The 17,576-nt window shown below is 40.0% G+C and overlaps 1 protein-coding gene across 1 annotated transcript; it reads left to right on the top strand.

Moving 5' to 3' along the window:
• Nucleotides 1-969: 969 nt before the first annotated feature.
• POLE4 (DNA polymerase epsilon 4, accessory subunit) lies at nucleotides 970-13,545 on the top strand. Its single transcript, XM_082642510.1, has 4 exons — nucleotides 970-1,228; nucleotides 1,850-1,934; nucleotides 2,608-2,649; nucleotides 13,224-13,545. The coding sequence occupies exons 1-4, from the start codon at nucleotides 1,019-1,021 to the stop codon at nucleotides 13,235-13,237; spliced, it is 351 nt and encodes a 116-aa protein (XP_082498636.1). The 5' UTR covers nucleotides 970-1,018; the 3' UTR covers nucleotides 13,238-13,545.
• Nucleotides 13,546-17,576: the final 4,031 nt, after the last annotated feature.

Below are 17,576 nucleotides of genomic sequence, written 5' to 3'. Positions count from 1 at the left end.
AATTGCCCATGAGTCCTGCCAGCGGGCACTTCAGTGAGTCGTGGCTGGCCCTCTGCCACAAGATCTTGATCTCAGCTCTGGTGCGAGGGGGTGCTCTCCCATGTTCATTCCATCCTTGGGTTTTCTACCCCAGCCCCGGGAACATACATGCAATTCCTCTATTCTTCAGACTTTTCTTTGCCCCTTAATAGTCAATTCCCTGTTAAAGGTAGGAATTTTTATATTAAACTTTCCTGTTCAAATTACTTTCCCTGCTCAAACCCTGTGCGGTTTCTTTCTCCTAATTGGACCCTAACTGATATAGATGAGGTTTTGTCACGAGAAAGAGGGATGAATTGTTGAAAGGATGTCCATAACTTGTTTCTTTTCCCTCCTACATTTTAAAAAAATTAATTAATTTATTTTTGGCTGTGTTGGGTCTTCGTTTCTGTGTGAGGGCTTTCTCTAGTTGCGGCGAGCGGGGGCCACTCTTCATCGCGGTGCGGGGGCCTCTCACTGTCGCAGCCTCTCTTGTTGCCCAGCACAGGATCCAGACGCGCAGGCTCAGTAGTTGTGGCTCACGGGCCCAGTTACTCCGCGACATGTGTGATCTTCCCAGACCCGGGGTCGAACCCGTGGCTCCTGCATTAGCAGGCAGATTCTCAACCACTGCGCCACCTGGGAAGCCCCCTCCTACATTTTTATTGCTCTTACTTTACTGTCTCTTCCAGTAGCACGCGTAAACTTGTTCAAGTTTCTCCTCTATATATTTCTATTACTGCTGTGTTTACTTTTACAATCAAATTTCTCAAAAGAGGGCTCAACTAGGCAGGATGGCGCGTGAGAGTCATCTCTGACGGCAAGACAGGCCCCCAGGACCCCAGAAGCGCTGCGAGTGGCAAAAAGTCTGGCGCCCCGCCGCGTGAGGGGCGGAGTCACGCGTCCGTAGGGGGCGTGGCTTCCAGCGCGCGCGAGAAGGGGGCCGGCACCGCTTGCGTGCACACAGTCGGCGGCTGCGCGCAGCACTCTCGGGGCCCGGATGGCGGCTGTGGCGGCTGGAAACGGGGCTTTCCGGGAGGAGGAGGGCACCGGTGGGGACGCCGCGGCTCCGCAGCCCCATGCCCCGACGATTGCGCCCGGGGCTCGTCTCTCGAGGCTGCCTCTGGCGCGAGTGAAGGCCTTGGTGAAGGCGGACCCCGACGTGACGCTCGCAGGACAGGAAGCCATCTTCATTCTGGCACGAGCCGCGGTGCGGCCGGGGCACAATGGGGTGGCGGGGGTGGGTGTCTGGCGAGGGGCGGGGCTCGGGGCCTTTCCGAAGGGCGGGGCTTAGCGAGCCTTTGGGCCAGGTTTGGGGAACGCGGGGAGCCAGAAGAGGATCTGGGGCGGGGTGTGCTGAGCGCCGGGAGGTGAGAGAGGTTCTGGGGCCGGATTCTGAGGTGTGAGCATAGGAAGGGAGGACGGAGAAAGGGTCACGTAAAGTGGTTGTACTGGTTTTTCTAGCATACCTACCTCTTCATGAGGGCCTGGGCACGGCTTTAATTTGCATCTCCAGTCTAACACTGAACTTGTAGGACCCTCAAGCAAATGAGTGTGGTGGATCTACAAGGGAGGGAGGGACGGATGTGTCATGGGCGACTGCAGGAGGGGTGAGGGGACTAGACTTTTATGAAGCCCAGGAGAACCTTCAGCTTCCCTGAGAACCTCTCTTTCACCCCTGTCCGTTCCCCCGCCGCCAACAGAAGCACACACAAGAATTGTACTAGTATTCATCCATACAACTCTGCTTGGTTGTTTTGTTTTTTCAATTTTGGTTTGTTTATTATAACTTTTATTGTTTTTTAAATTTTTTTCCTGCTTTTCTTCACAGGAACTGTTTGTGGAAACCATTGCAAAAGATGCCTACTGTTGTGCTCAACAGGGGAAGAGGAAAACCCTTCAGAGGAGAGATTTGGGTAGAGTGTCACTGTGGTATCTTGGATCTGGGGGCAGACGAGAGGGCTGGGCGAGGTTTTCCCTTACACTGTTTAAGACGGCATCACTGTAAGATGAGCGGTGCCACAGGTCTCTTCCTACGCTGTTTTCTCTTGGGCTGCCACAGTGCCAGAAAACCCTACCTTTTGAAAATCTGCTTTGGGTGGCTGGAGAGGTGCTGGGACAGAGAACCGAAGGAGTTTAGATGTTGCCAAAGCTAACTAGACCCCTTTATACCTTCTGCTATATGGTACCAGGCTTGCCTGTTTTTTATTCACCTAGAAAGTAGAGGTTTGATTTCTGACTCTGCTTTTTAGCTGGTAACCCTAGAACATCTGTAAGCTTTCATATACCATAATCTCGCTTTCCCTTCTGTATAGGCAACACTTCTCTGATGACTTTCAGAGTAAAGATGTTCCCCTCAGTGAGCAGTATTTAACCAGGCTTTTCTTATTTTCTTACTCTCAAAGAGACAGCTGATATGTAAGATTTGGTGGTGGAGTAGATATGGATCTCAAGATAGCAAGGGAAGAATTACATAAATGCCCTAATTTGCATAAAGCCTCATGCCCTTCACTGTGGGTTGTGCTTTTGTAAGAGGTTGATGCCCAAATGACCACAGTTAGTCAGGTGTCTCTTTACCTTGTGTTTCAGATAATGCAATAGAAGCTGTGGATGAATTTGCTTTCCTGGAAGGTGAGTTCTCTATCACGGGGTAATCATTTCCACCTGTCTTTCCCGTGCTAACGATCTGAGTTCATAAAACTGATGGCCTGGTTCTTATAAAACTGATACAAAACTTATTTTATATAAATAAAACTGATGGCCTGGTTCTTATAAAACTGATAAAAAACTTATTTTATATAAAGAAAACTGATGGCCTGGTTCTTATAAAACTGATAAAAAACTTATTTTATATAAATAAAACTGATGGCCTGGTTCTTATAAAACTGATAAAAAACTTATTTGATATAAAGAAAACTGATGGCCTGGTTCTTATAAAACTGATACAAAACTTATTTTATATAAATAAAACTGATGGCCTGGTTCTTATAAAACTGATACAAAACTTATTTTATATAAATAAAACTGATGGCCTGGTTCTTCCTTGTTCATGTAGGAATGATTCTTTCTCCGTATTTCCTATTAAGATAGGAAAAACAAATTCTAATTCAAATTCCCTTGGGTAGTTAGAACTTCTTCCTGAAAACTGCTTAACCATAAAAAAATGGGAGGGACTATAAAGACCCCAGTGTAGTTAGGTGGATTCAGAAGTTTGATTCTTACTTTGATCTCCATTCTTACATATAAATCTTACCCCTCATCATAATGCTAGAGATCAGAAATGATTGCCAACATTTAAAGGGTTGCTTCTTGTTCTTTTTTCTTCTTCAGCAGTCTGTGAAAAGTGATTATTTTGCCACAGTGAGATTCTGTTCTGGCCTGTATCTATTTGTTCTTAGGAATTTTAGATTAACTCTTGTATACTAACTAAATCTTGTCATTGAAATAGAAAATATTTGAGATACCTCATTTTAACTAACTTCTCTTAGAGCTCTCTCTCCTACTTAATTCCTAAGTCTGATCAGCTTACTATTCCCTACATATATTCTGATTGAAGAGCTTTGCGAAAGCCATGCACCTTCAGTTCATTCTCACCTTTATCACACCAGGATGTTCTCAACTACCTCCCTGAAGCCTCATTACTTTCAGAAATCTTTTCTTGAATTATTTATTTCACTATTTTTACTCCTTTGTTCTGCATCTGTAATCAACCTAGGCCCCCGGCCCTCTTGATATATTCTTTTAAATGTCTTTTAAGATATATTCCCATGGCTAGCTTTGAGCCTAGATTATTGAGTATTCTCTTAATTTGTAGATCTTTTTTAAGTCTCTTTTCTGATTACTCATTTTTCTTAAAAATAACTTGTTAGCTGCCTACCTAAGGCAGACAATTTCTTGTGACTGACATCCTATCAGTTCCTCAATCAAAAATGTTTGGAGCCTAACTCTACCTGTTTATTTTTATTTTATTTTATTTTTAAATATGGAATACTTCATGAATTTGTGTGTCATCCTTGCACAGGGACCACGCTAACCTTCCCTGTATCGTTACAATTTTAGTAAGTGTACTGCTGAAGTAACACTCCTACCTGTTTATTTTTAATTACCATCTTTTCAAAGAGATGAGCGATGTGATCAAATTTCTATTGAAAGACATAAAACTGCCAACCTCTGGTGCCAGGATGATAAATTGGAGGGTGTTAGGAATAGAAGTGGAGAGAACTTAGCAAGGTTTTCCACTTTAGCCTATACCATGCATAGTGCTTGGCTTGGATTTTTAATAAATGGTCAGCTAATGAGTGGTGGATGTGTTCATTTTCATCCTTGGATTCAATAATCTGAGTAGTTGAATCCCTCTGCTCTATCCTACATTAGTAGATCTGAATTTTGGTCATTATAGCCCCCTTGGATTTAGTCAGTATTATATTATTTTGTACCTGGTAAAATAAATGTTCTTATGTCCTTAGATGTGTATGTTCTAAGTGAAATTTTTTTTCTTTTTAATTGAGTCAGTATATATTCCTGTTTAAAAGTGAAATAGTTACCTAACGACTTATAATGAAATGGCCCTCATCCTTTTATTATTTCTGTTTTTAGCTTTTCAGATGGCTTCTTATATTTCTGAATAATATGCTTTGTTGTTGATTTATCAACTGTAGATCTTATCTTTTGACTTCCTGCTATGATAAATGAAGGTTTGGCTAACCTATACTACCCTATCAGTCCCTTCCCTCCTTTCTGATTTTTTGTAGTTTTATCATTATTTTTAGTTCCTCTGTTACCTTTACAATTTATATAACATACTAAAATACGTATCTTTTTTGTTGACTCCTCACTTTGTAAGGTATGACTGTTCTCTTATTCCTTCCTTTCCCATTTTTAGCTCACTTCTAGCTCTCACTTTGTGTCAAGGCTGAAAACATACCTCCTTATCATAATTAGATCTTCCATGCTATATAGGTTGAGTGTAGAAGTTGAAAAACGGTATTGTGAACAGTCTTCCTCTACCCTCTCTGTCCTTTAATCCCTCATATAGGTCCCCTACCTTCAGGTAGTGGTTATTAGTGGTTATTAGTCTCTTGTGTATCTTCTGGGTATTTTAATGCAAATATGTTTATATATGATATATATATATTCTTTTCTAAACCTTTCCTTATGAAATGAGTATGGCATAGAATATGTATATCTTTTGTGGATACTGCCAAACATCCTGTATACTTGATTCACATTTCTATCAGCAGTGTATGACAGTTCCCAGTGTTCCTCATTCTCACCAACACTTGGTATTATCAGGGTTTGATTTTTGCCAGTCTGGTAGGAACAACATTGATGAGCGTTTTTATCATAAAAGGGTATAGGATTTTGTTAAATGCTTTTTCTGCATCTGTTAAGATGGTCATGTAGTTTTTGTCTTTCCTTTTGTTAATGTGGTGTATCACATTGATTGATTTGTACGTATTGAACTATCCTTGCATCCCTGGAATAAATTCTACTTGATCATGGTGTATGATCCTTTTTAAATATATTGTTGGATTTGGTTTGCTAGTATTTTGTTGAGGGTGTTTGCATTTATATTCATCAGTGATAATTGGCCTGTAATTTTTTTGTTTGTAGTTTCTTTGTCTGGTTTTGGTATCAGGGTAATGGTGGTCTTACTGTAGAATGAATTTGGGAGTGTTTCATCCTCCAGGTTTTTGGAATAGTCTGAGAAGGATAGGTATTAGCTCTTCTTTATACGTTTGGTAGAATTTCTCTGTGAAGCCATCTGGTCCTGGAGTTTTGTTTGCTGGGTGTTTTTTGATTAATAGTTCAGTTTCACTACTGGTGGTCCAGCTGTTCAGATTATCTATTTCTTTCTCATTCAGTCTTGGAATGTTGTCTGTTTCTAGAAATGTATCCATTTCTTCTAGATTGCCCAATTTGTTGGCATATAACTGTTGGTAGTATTCTCTTATGATTTTTTTGTATCTCTTATTTTGTTTATTTGGATCCTCTTTTTTTCTTGATGAGTTGACTAAAGACTTTTCAATTTTGTTTATCTTTTCAAAAAACCAGCTCTTGGTTTCATTGATCTTTTCTATCATTTTATGTTTCTCTGTTTCATTTTTTTCCTGTCTGATTTTTATTGTTACCTTTGTTCTGCTGACTTTCGGCTTTGTCCTTTTTCTTCTAATTCTTTTAGGTGGTAGGTTACGTTCTTTGAGATTTTTCTCATTTCTCGAGGTAGGCCTCTGTTGCTCCAAACTTTTCTCTTAGAACTGCTTTTGCTGCATCCCATAGATTTTGGAAAGTTGTGTTTCCATTTTTATTTGTCTTGAGGTAGTTTCTGATTTTCTCTTGGATTTCTTCAGTGACCCATTGGTTTTTTAGTAGCATATGTTTAGTCTCCGCATGTTTGTATTTTCCCCATTTTTCTTCCTGTGATTGATTTCTGGTTTCACACCATTGTGGTGGGAAAAAATGCTTGATATAATTTCTACCCTCTTAAATTTGTTGAGACTTGTTTAGTTAACTGGCATGTGATCTGTCCTGGAGAGCATTCTTTGTGCATTTGAAAAGAATGTGTATTCTGTTGTTTTTGGGTGGAATATCCTGTAGGTATCTTTTAAGTTAACCGGTCTGATATGTCATTTATGACCACAGTTTCCTTATTGACTTTGTATATGGCTTATCTGTCCACTGATGTAAGTGGGGTGTCAAAGTCCCCTACTACTATTGTATTACTCTCAATTTCTCCCTTTATGTCTGTTACTGTTTGCTTTATGTACTAGGTACTCCTATATTAGGTGCATATGTTATTGAATGTTACATCCTATCTTTGTATTGATCCCTTTATCATTATATAATGCCCTTCTTTGTCTTTTGTTATAGACTTTGTTTTAAAGGCTATTTTGTCTGAGAGGACTATTGCTACCCCAGCTTTCTTGTCATTTCCATTTGCATGAAATATCTTTTTCCATCCCCACACTTTCAGTCTGTGTATGTCTGAAGCTTTGAGGTGGGTCTCTTGTAAGCAGCATAATAGATAGGTATTGTTTTTTCATCCAGTCAGCCACCCTATGCTTATGATTGGAGCATTTAGTCCATTGACATTTAAGATCATTATTGATAGGTACATACTTACTGCCATTTTGTTCATTGTTTTCTGGTTTTTATAGTTCTTTCCTGTTCTTCTGCTTTTAGTTTCTTCCCTTGTGCTTTGATGATTCTGTTTAGTGTTATGCTTGTGTTCCTTTCTCTCTAGTTTTTGTTTATCTGTTATAGGATTTTGATTTGTGGTTACCATGGGGTTCATATGTGTTGACCTATATATAACTACATGTTTTAAACTGGTAGTCATTTAAGTTCAAACACATTCTAAAAGATGTACATTTTTTCACTCCATTCCCCTATGTTTTATGGTTTTGATGTCATATTTTACATCTTTATGTTTATTCCTTAACTGTTATTGTAGTTATAGTTGATTTTACAATTTTTTATCCTTTTTTTTTTTTTTTTTTTTTTTTGTGGCTGTGCTATGTGGCATATGGGATCTTAGTTCTCTGACCAGGGACTAAACCTGGGCCCACAGCAGTGAAAGCGCTGAGTCCTAACCACTGGACCACCAAGGAATTCTCTGGTTTTTGTCTTTTAATCTTCATACTAGCTTATTTCAGAGATTGATCCACAGCCTTTTAATATATATTTGCCTATACAAGTGGGATTTTTCCTTTCCTGTAGATTCTTTCTTCCTGTTGTAGCCTTTCATTTTCCACATAAAGAAGACTCTTTAACATTTCTGCTTTATTTATCTGGATATCTGTTTCCTTCTTCAGGATCAGGAAGTATTCAGCCATAATTTCATCAAATACATTTTTGATCCCTCTCTCTCTCCCTCTTCTTCTGGGACCTCTATAGTTTGAATGTTGGTATGCTTGATGTTGTCCCAGAGGTCCCTTATACTATATTCATTTTTTAATGTTTTTCTTTTTGCTGTTCTGATTGGGTGATTTCCATTATTCTATCTTCAGATCATTTTTGCATTCTTCTGTATCACCTAGTCTTCTGTTAATTCCTTCTGGGGTGTTTTTCATTTCTGTTCTGACTAGTTCTTTCATACACTTTCTAGTTCCTTGTAAAAATTTTCACTATTCATCCGTTCTTTTCCCTAGTTCAGTTAGCATTCTTGTTACTAATGCTTTGAACTTTTTATCTGGTAAATTACTTATTTCTGTTTCATTAGTTATTTTTTCACGGTTTTTTCCTTGTTCATTCATTTTAAAGAAATTCCTTTGTCTTCTCATTTTGCTTAACTTTCTCTGTCTCTGTGAAATTAGGTGAAACAGTTACCCATCCTGGTCTTGAAGGGGTGTGCTTGTGTGGGAGCATCACTGTATAGTCTGTGTGTGCTCAGTGGCTTTGATGGGAGAGCTGGATCTGAGGTGAACACAAGTCACATCTTACCCCAGAGTGTGCTGGCAGCTATCACCTTGGTAGAAGGTGGGGCTGGACATGGAGGGGCTGGAGCCAGAGGCAGGTGCGAGCTGGGTCTTCTCCACTCCTCAGTTGCCAACACTGCCCTATTAGGAATGGTGTCAGGTCCCAGATTGCTGGAGCAGAAACCCTGAGAGTAGGGTCTGAGTTGGTTCTGTTCACTTTGAGTGTGTGCTCTTCTCCCCCTCCCCACATCAGCACCTTTGCTCCGAGGGGAGCAGTGCTGGAACCAGAGGGGCCGGATTGGGCACCCAGTGGAGGCTGGTGCCTGCACTTGGATGGTCCTGGCACCAGTCAGAGCTACAGACTGCTTGTGCTGTGCTGCCCCTGTGAATGCTAGTAACGGCTGCCCTTTCCCTCTTCGGGTGCTGTGCCAGGTTTGAGCCCACTCTGTCCTCCACAGTTGTGCACTTTCCTCTGCAGTGGCAGCCTTTGCCCTAGTGGGGAACTGCTGTGGAGCAAGAGGGGCCAGAGTGGGCATTTGGCGTGGACTGGGGTACATGCTGGGGTGGTCCCAGCACCAGTCAGAACTCCAGACCACTCCTGATTTGCTGCCCTGTGACCACCAGTCATGGGTTCCCTTGCTCTATTCAGATGCTGTGCCAGATCCAAGCTGGCTCCGTCCCTCACAACTGTGTGCTCTCCTCAGCTGTGGCAGCCTTTGCCCTAGTGTGGAGCTGTGCTGTGGAGTAAGGGGGGCTGGAGGGGGTGCGTGGTGTGGGCTGGGGCATGCACTGGGTGGTCACAGTTTCAGTCTGCTTCCTGTGCCTTGTTTTGGGAGTAAGCAAGCGTGTGTGCGCCCTTCACGAGTGGAGTCTAGGTTTCTTACAGCCACACTGTCAGTCCCACTGGATTTCAAACCAGCTAAGAGCACTCGTCCTCCTTGTGTTGGACCCCAGAGCTGGGGTGCCCATGTTGTGATTCAAACTGCTCACTACCCAGGGAGGATCTCCAAGCCTGTCCTGACCTGACCACTTCTCTTCCCTTCCTACCTGACTCTGTGTGGATCTTTCTTACAGCTTTGGTTGTACAGGAGTTCTGCCAGTCTCCAGGTAGTTTTCAGTGAGAATTCCTCCACATGTGGATGTATTTTTGATGTGTGTGATGTGAATTATTTTAAGGCTTATATTCTTTGTCTTTAAGCGGGGCATTTAATTTAATGTAGTTAATGGTATATATGGGTTAGAAGTACCATCTTATTTTGTGCTTTCTATCTGTCTTATTTTATATTTTATTTTTTTTTCCATTTTTTACCTTTTTTTGAGTATAATTTATTCAGTTTTCCCTCTATCAATTTGGAAGTTGTATACTCTTTTTTTTTGCTACGCTACCAGTTACTACATGCATCCTTAATTTATCAGAGCCTAGTGTTAGTACCTTTCCCTTTATCCTCAACAAAATGGGATCTTAGAATCCATTAGCTGAATTTACAAGTCCCTCATCCCCCACTTATGCTGGTATTGTCACCTATTTTGTGTTGTCTTTGTCAATCCACATAAGGCTATATTATATTACTGCTATATTATGTAGGCAATGATATATAAATTTATCCATATATTTATACTATCTTTGGTCATCCTTCCTTTTTATATTTCTGCTCCTCCGTTTGTGATCGTTTCTTTCTTTCTGAAGTAAATCCTAAAGGGTCTGATGGTAGCAAACTCTGCTTTTCTTTTTTGGTATAAAAAAGCCTTTATTTTACTCTTTTTCTCTACCTGCTCTGGCTCACTGATTTACTTTCTTTATTGAAAGATATTTTGCTGAATATAGAATTCTAGGTGGAACTTTGTTTTAGCACCTTGAAACAATCATTCTTCTCACTTTTGAAGCAAATTTGTCCCTTTTTTCTGTCTGCTTTGAAGATTTTCTCTTTATTTTTTCTGTAGTTTCACTCATTATCTAGGTATAATTTCCTTTTATGTAGTCTGCTTAGGCTTTTTAAATCTATGGATTGATGTCTTTCATCTGTCCTGGAGAAGTCTCTTTCTCTCTCCTTTCTCTTGTTCTTTCTCCTTTCTCTCTGGGATTCACATTAAACGTATGCTAAAAGTCAGCCATCATTTTGCCTCTCCATGATGTATTCTATGTAATTTTTCTGACCTTTCAGTTTATTAATTCTCTGTTCCGTGGTACTTGTCTCCTTTAAACTTTCCTGTTGATTTATTAGTTTCAGTTCTTGTTTTTGTATATTTCATTTTCTGTGAATTCCATTTAGTTATTTTTCAAATCTATTTTGTCACTTTGTATTTGCTGCAGATGTTTTGAAGCTTGTCTTTTATTTCACTAAATATAGTATGTACAATTGTTTATAGTCTGTGTCCAATCTAATATCCAAAGCCTTTTAAGCCTGGCTTATTTATTTACTTTTCTGTCTATTGTTTCTGTTGGTACTGTCTCATGGTCTTTTTCTATTTGCCTAGTTATCTTGGTATATATATATATATATATATATATATATATATATATATTTTTTTTTTTTTTTTTTTTTTTTTTTTTGCGGTACGCGGGCCTCTCACTGTTGTGGCCTCTCCCGTTGCGGAGCACAGGCTCCAGACATGCAGGCTTAGTGACCATGGCTCACACGCCTAGCCGCTCCGCAGCATGTGGGATCTTCCCGGACTGGGGCACGAACCCACGTCCCCTGCATCGGCAGGCAGACTCTCAACCACTGCGCCACAAGGGAAGCCCTATCTTGGTATATTTGTCATTGTATTAATATTTGAAAAAATTATTTGTTGGATAAGTATTTGAGGCCAGTATAATGAGACCTGTCTTCAAAGATTTTCCTTTGCTTCTGCAAGACACCTAGGGGCATGTATCAGTGCAGAGCCTCCTTTTTGAATCTAAGACTTGAGGATTCCTTGATCACTGTGGTGATATAAACTGTGATGGCAGGTCTGTGAGGGGACTGATTTAATTCTAGTTCAGCCTTACTCTGAGGATGTAGCCTTTTGGGAATCCAGCTTTTAGAAAGGGGGCAATTATCAAACCTTTCCACTTGGGCAGATTCTCAGATTTGACCCTTCATTTGCTCAACCAAAATCGCAAAAGTTTCTCAGCTCTCTTTTGGATTGGCTGATTCCCCTGAGGTTAAAGCAGTTTTGGAGGCTGGGTTTTCTTTGTGTTTTTGCCTTCTCTAGACTTTGGGTTTGCCTTTTCTTGAGGCCTGTTTAATGCCTGAAGGTTTTTCTTTCTAAAAATAGTTTAATCAGCTCTATCAGTTGGTATCAGCAGAAATTTGCCATTATCGGAAGCAGAGGCTATTAAAAAATTTTTGAGGTATTTTTGCTTTGTTTTGTTCTTTTCTCATTTGTTCTTTTCCCTGAATTATTCTTTCAAATCTTTCCTTTTACTGGATAGGCTTTCTTCAAATGCCTTGTAATTTTTATTCTATTTTAGAATGAGGGAATAAGAAAGCTCTTTGGAACCTGTGTATGTATGTGTATGGAGGGTGGTTTTTGCCTTGCAGTTTTACTTTAGTGTGGGTAGGGGGTGGGACCAGATGTTATGTTGGGGACCTCCAAAGGCCAGAATTGCAGAAAACTTGACTGTGGGAAGCTGGAATTTTCAGAAGCTGCTCTGGTTCTCCAGATAATTCATTTAGTTCTTTAGAAGAGAGCCTGCTGATTTTTTTTCAAGTTAGATTTAGTTTAAATGCTTGTTTTCTGGTAGTGCTGCACACAGGGAGGGTTGTGAGGAGATGGGGTCAACTGTTTCTCATATAGACCCTCGAGTCATTACCCATGTTAGCCTTGTATCTCTTTCTGTCATTTTTGGTGTCAGTCTAGATCCTCCCCATGAGTTTCCTAGTTAGATGGGTTCCCACCTCTGCTGTGCCCCACTCTGTGTTTATTGTAGGCTTATTTTCCTCTGCCCTGTTTATAAACACACTTCAGTCAGATTTCTGTCAGTCAGTTTTTTGTTTCAACCAAATCTCTTTGTTGTAGATTTATATACCTGTTAAAAGATTTTTTTCCTTTCAAGTGGAATCTTGCATGGGAGGGCATACAAACCTGAGGGTCCAGTTTCCCATCTTTTTTTTAAATTAAAAAAATATATTATTTTTGGCTGCATTGGGTCTTCATTGCTGCGTGCAGGCTTTCTCTAGTTGCGGCGAGTGGAGGCTACTCTTTGTTGTGGTGCGCAGGCTTCTCGTGGTGGCTTGTCTTGCTGTGGAGCATGGGCTCTGGCATGTGGGCTTCAGTAGTTGCAGCATGTGGGCTCAGTAGTTGTGGCTCTCAGGTTCTAGAGTGCAGGCTCAGTAGTTGTGGCACACGGGCTTATTTGCTCCGTGGCATGTGGGATCTTCCCAGACCAGGGATCGAACCCATGTCCCCTACAATGGCAGGAGGATTCTTAACCACTGCCCCACCAGGGAAGTCTCCAGTTTCCCATCTTGACCTGGAACTTTTTCAAAGATTATAAACTCTGCTTAGAGAACTTATTTTGTATCACTCACCCCTTGTTGTAGTCTCCACAGTTGCTCATTAACCAACACAATTTCTTAGCCCTTTTCCCACCTCTAAATTGAACTCTCCAGACCCAACTGCCCAGCCTCTGTAATGACATGTTCTTCCCCAAGGATCTTTTGGATGGATATTCCTCAAAATGAGTATTTTGGTCTTAGAAGAACTGCCAGTACCAAAGCAGCTGCCACTTAACTTTGCCCAGTTTGCTACATTCATCCAGCTCTTGAGGCACTTTGCTTTCAACATTGCTCTTTGTGTTTTTAGGTACTTTGGATTGATTGCTGAGCCTGGGCAGTTTTGTGAGCCTGTACCTGCATCCTTCAGCTAGGCCCTCTGCAGGTCTCAGCTTTGAAGAAGAGTCTTTGGAATACTGGACTGACACACTTTTCCTGTTCTGCCTTCACCTAAGCCTGGATAAGCAGAGATCTCACCTGTTAGCTTTTCTTTATAAGGTCTTCCACTACTTGTGTCTTCCATTTCTGGCCTGGATGCAGCTGCTGCTGCTTGTGGTAGAGATATCGAAAATGATTTTGTAGGTTGCTTAATAAATGATAAGGACCAAATAAAAGTTTCTGATCAGCCTCAACCTAGTGTGTTGTATAATCTTGCCTTTGCTCTTGCCTCATGACTGGAGAGCCGCCATTTCTAGCCACAGATTTTTCTGATCTTTCCTGCTAGCCATTGTAAACCCCAGTCTTTCATTTATTTGTTCATTTTTTTTTTAGCACATCAGCAGAGTGTGGCTCCAGAATTTATAGGAGGTCACTTAAGGTCTTCAGAGGTCAAATAAATGTGATCCTAGATTTAAAACCAGTTAAAATATTTCAGTAGCTTTATTGAGATATAATTCACCTACCATACAATTTACCCATTTAAAGTGTACATTTCAGTAGCTTTTAATATATTCACAGATATGTAAAACTGTTGCTATAGTCAATTTTAGAGCATTGTTAAGGGAATTACATAATAGGTAGTATTTCGTGTCTGCCTTCTTTCACTTAAGATAATGTTTTGTAAGGTTGATCTATGTTATAGCATGTATCAGTACCCATTCCTTTAGTTTTAAAATTGTAAAATATACATAACATAAAATGTATCATTTTAACCACTTTTAAGTGTACAGTTGTGTGGCATTTATTCCCATTGTTATCACCATCATCCATCTCCAGAATATTTTTCATCTGCCCACACTGAAACTGAACCCATTCGAAAATAATTCCCCATTCTTCCCTTCCCCAGGCCCTAGTTAACTCTTGTTTTTTGAGAGAAGGTGTGGGTGACATAGGAGGAAGGAGGCAGAGTACTTAGCAAGTAGTGGTTAAGGAAAGCGGCAGGAAGCCTTGGACAGTGGGACTTAACTATGTTTGGATCATGAATAGAAGGTATAAAGTCTGTAAGTCTCCCTAGAAGGATGTGCAGATGCTCAATCTTGTAATGTTTTACAAGTAAATTTTCTTTTAGAATAATACTGATTTACAGAAAAGCTGCAAAGACAGTCCAGAGTTCTTGTATACTCCTCACCTAGTTCCCCATTGTCAACATCTTACATTGCCAGGTACATTTGTCAAACCTAAAAAACTGACATTTACATCACTATTAACTAAACTCCAGGCTTTTTGGATTTCTCCAGTTTTCCCATTAATATCCTTTTTCTGTTCTAAGATCCGATCCAGTACATTGCATTTACTTGTCATGTCTCCCAATCTCCTCTGGTCTGTTTTCTCTTTTCATGACCATGATAGCCTTCAGTAGCACTGGGGAGGTATCCAACAGACTGTCCCCGACATGGGTTTGTCTGTTTTTCCTAGGATTAGTTAGTACCAGAACTTTGCATATAATTTCAGGGGTTACCCAGGCCCCTGAGGCCCTTCCATGGGCCTTGTATTATTGCAGATTGGAATTTAAAAGGGAATGCAGGCCTTTTTTCAAGATAAACTTAGAGGTTGCAGCCCATTAATAGGACCTGAAATCAATGTACTATGTTGCCACTGTCATTTTAAAATATATTAAAAGCAGTGGAGTGTTGAACTGAGTGAAAGGTAAGTTTGTTTCATTTATATGTGTGTATACTACATCATTGTGGAAAATCTATGTGGTGGGCACAGTTTTGGCCCCCATGTCCTTTGCCCCTGGTGTCATGCTTGTGAATATGTTACATGGCAAGAGGGAATGTTGCATATGTAATTAAGGTTACTAATCAGTAGACTTTAAAATAGATTATCCTGGATTATCTGCCCAGCCCCAAAGTAATCACATGAACTCTTAAAAGCAGAGCTTTCTCCTGGCTGAGGGTAGAAGTTATAGAGATGTGGCAGAAGAGGACATCAGAAAGATTCAAAGCATGAAAAGGACATGATCTATTGTTGCTGGCTTTGAAGATGGAGAGGGTCATGAGCCAAGGAATGTGGTAGCCTTTAGAAGATGAGAACAACGGCTGGCTGACAGCCAGCAAGGAAATGACCTCAGTCCCATAACTGCATTGAACTGAATTCTGCCGGTAACTTTGCCTGGTCTTGGAAATGGGTTGTCCCTTAGAGCCTCCAGAAAAAGCCCAGGCCAGCTGACACCTTCACTTTGGCCTGGTGAGACCCAGAGCAGATAATCTGGTCACACTGTGCCAGACTTCTAACCTGCAGAACTGTAAGATAATAAATGAATGTTGGTTTAAGCTGCCAACTTTGTGGTAATGGTGTATTTCTTACTGGGGGTCAAGGTAAAACAGCACTGGAAAATATTGCTGAAGTAGAAACGATGCTGGACGGGTCAAGAGACTTTGGTTCTCATCTCACTACTCCTACTACATTAGATAAAACTGTGTTTATCACTTACCCTTCCTGAGTTTTCCCTCTTATCAGTTGAGTGGGTTATTCTAAAGTTTCTTCCATATGACATGTTTTTCTTTTATGAACTGCCCATTGTTTTCAGCAAAATTCACCCCTTTTAGTGTATAGTTTTATGAGTTTTGATAAATGCATTTAATGACCATCTCAGTCAAAGATTAGAAAAGTTACACCACCACAAAAATTCCCTCATTGCTGCCTCTTTATAGTCCTCTCCCACCCAACCAGTGTGCCTGCTCCTGGCAACCACTGATCTATTTATTGCCCACATAGTTTACCTTCATAAATGGAATCATACAGTTTGTAGACTTTTGAGCCTGGCTTCCTTAATAATGCATTTGAGATTCATTTATGTCGTGTGTATCAGTAGTTTGTTTCTTTTTTTTTTTCTGTGTAGTATTCCATTGTATGGAATGTATGTACCACGTTTTGTTTATCCATTCCCCAATTGAGGGATATTTGCCAGTTTTTGGTGATTATGAATAAAGGTGCTGTAAATATTTGCATGTAGGTTTTTGTGTGAACATTAACTTTTCATGTCTCTTGGGTAAATACGTAGGAGTGGGAATGCTGGATCTTGTAAACATATGTTTACTTTTTAAAGAATCTGCCAAACTGTTTTCCAAAGTACCAGTGCCATTTTACATTTATACCAGCAGTGTTTGAGAATTTCAGTTGTTCTGCATCCTTGCTAGCATGTGTATTGCTATAAACTTCCCTCTTAGAACTGCTTTTGCTGCATCTCATAGGTTTTGGATAGTCGTGTTTTTCTTTTCATTTGTCTCTAGGTATTTTTTTGATTTCCTCTTTGATTTCTTCAGTGATCCATTAGTTGTTTAATAGCATATTGTTTAGCCTCCCTTGTTTGTATTTTTTGCAGCTTTTTTCTTGTAGTTGATTTCAATCTCATACGTTGTGGTCAGAAAAGATGCTTGATGTGATTTCAATTTTCTTAAATTTACTGAGGCTTGATTTATGGCCCAAGATGTGATCTATCCTGAAGAATGTTCCATGTGCATTTGAAAATAAAGTGTATTCTGCTGCTTTCGGATGGAATGTTCTATAGATATCAATTAAGTTCATCTGGTCTAATGTGTCATTTAAGGCCTTTGTTTCCTTATTGATTTTCTGTCTGGGTGATCTGTCCATTGATAAAAGTAGATTGTTAGAGTCCCCCACTATTATTGTGTTACTGTCGATTTCCTCTTTTATAGCTGTTAGTATTTGCCTTATGTACTGAGGTGCTCCTATGTTGGGTGAATATATATTTATAATTGTTATATCTTCTTGGATTGATCCTTTGATCATTATGTAGTGTCCTTCCTTGTCTCTTGTATCACTCTTTATTTTAAAGTCTATTTTTTCTGATACGAGTATTGCTACTCTAGCTTTCTTTTGATTTCCATTTGCATGGAATACGTTTTTCCATCCTATCACTTTCATTCTATATGTGTGCCTAGATTTGAAGTGGATCTCTGGTAGATAGCATATATACGGGTCTTGTTTTTGTATCCATTCAGCCAGTCTGTGTCTTTTGGTTGGAGCATTTAATCATTTACACTTAAGGTAATTACTGATATGTATGTTCTTATTGCCATTTTATTAATTGTTTTGGGTTTGTTTTCATAGGTCTTTTTTCTTCCCTTCCTCTTTTGTTCTCTTGTGGTTTGATGACCATCTTTAGTGTTGTGTTTGGGTTGGTTTTTCTTTTTTGGTTTACATTTCCCATGAAGTTTTGATAAAGCAGTCTATATATGTACAAGGTTGTTTAACTTAC

The sequence above is a fragment of the Mesoplodon mirus genome (genome assembly GCF_964341445.2).
Source record: "Mesoplodon mirus genome assembly, chromosome: 14".
Lineage (NCBI taxonomy): Eukaryota > Metazoa > Chordata > Mammalia > Artiodactyla > Ziphiidae > Mesoplodon > Mesoplodon mirus.
Note: the sequence above shows the minus strand (reverse complement) of the source record. Positions and strands in the feature narration are given on the sequence as shown.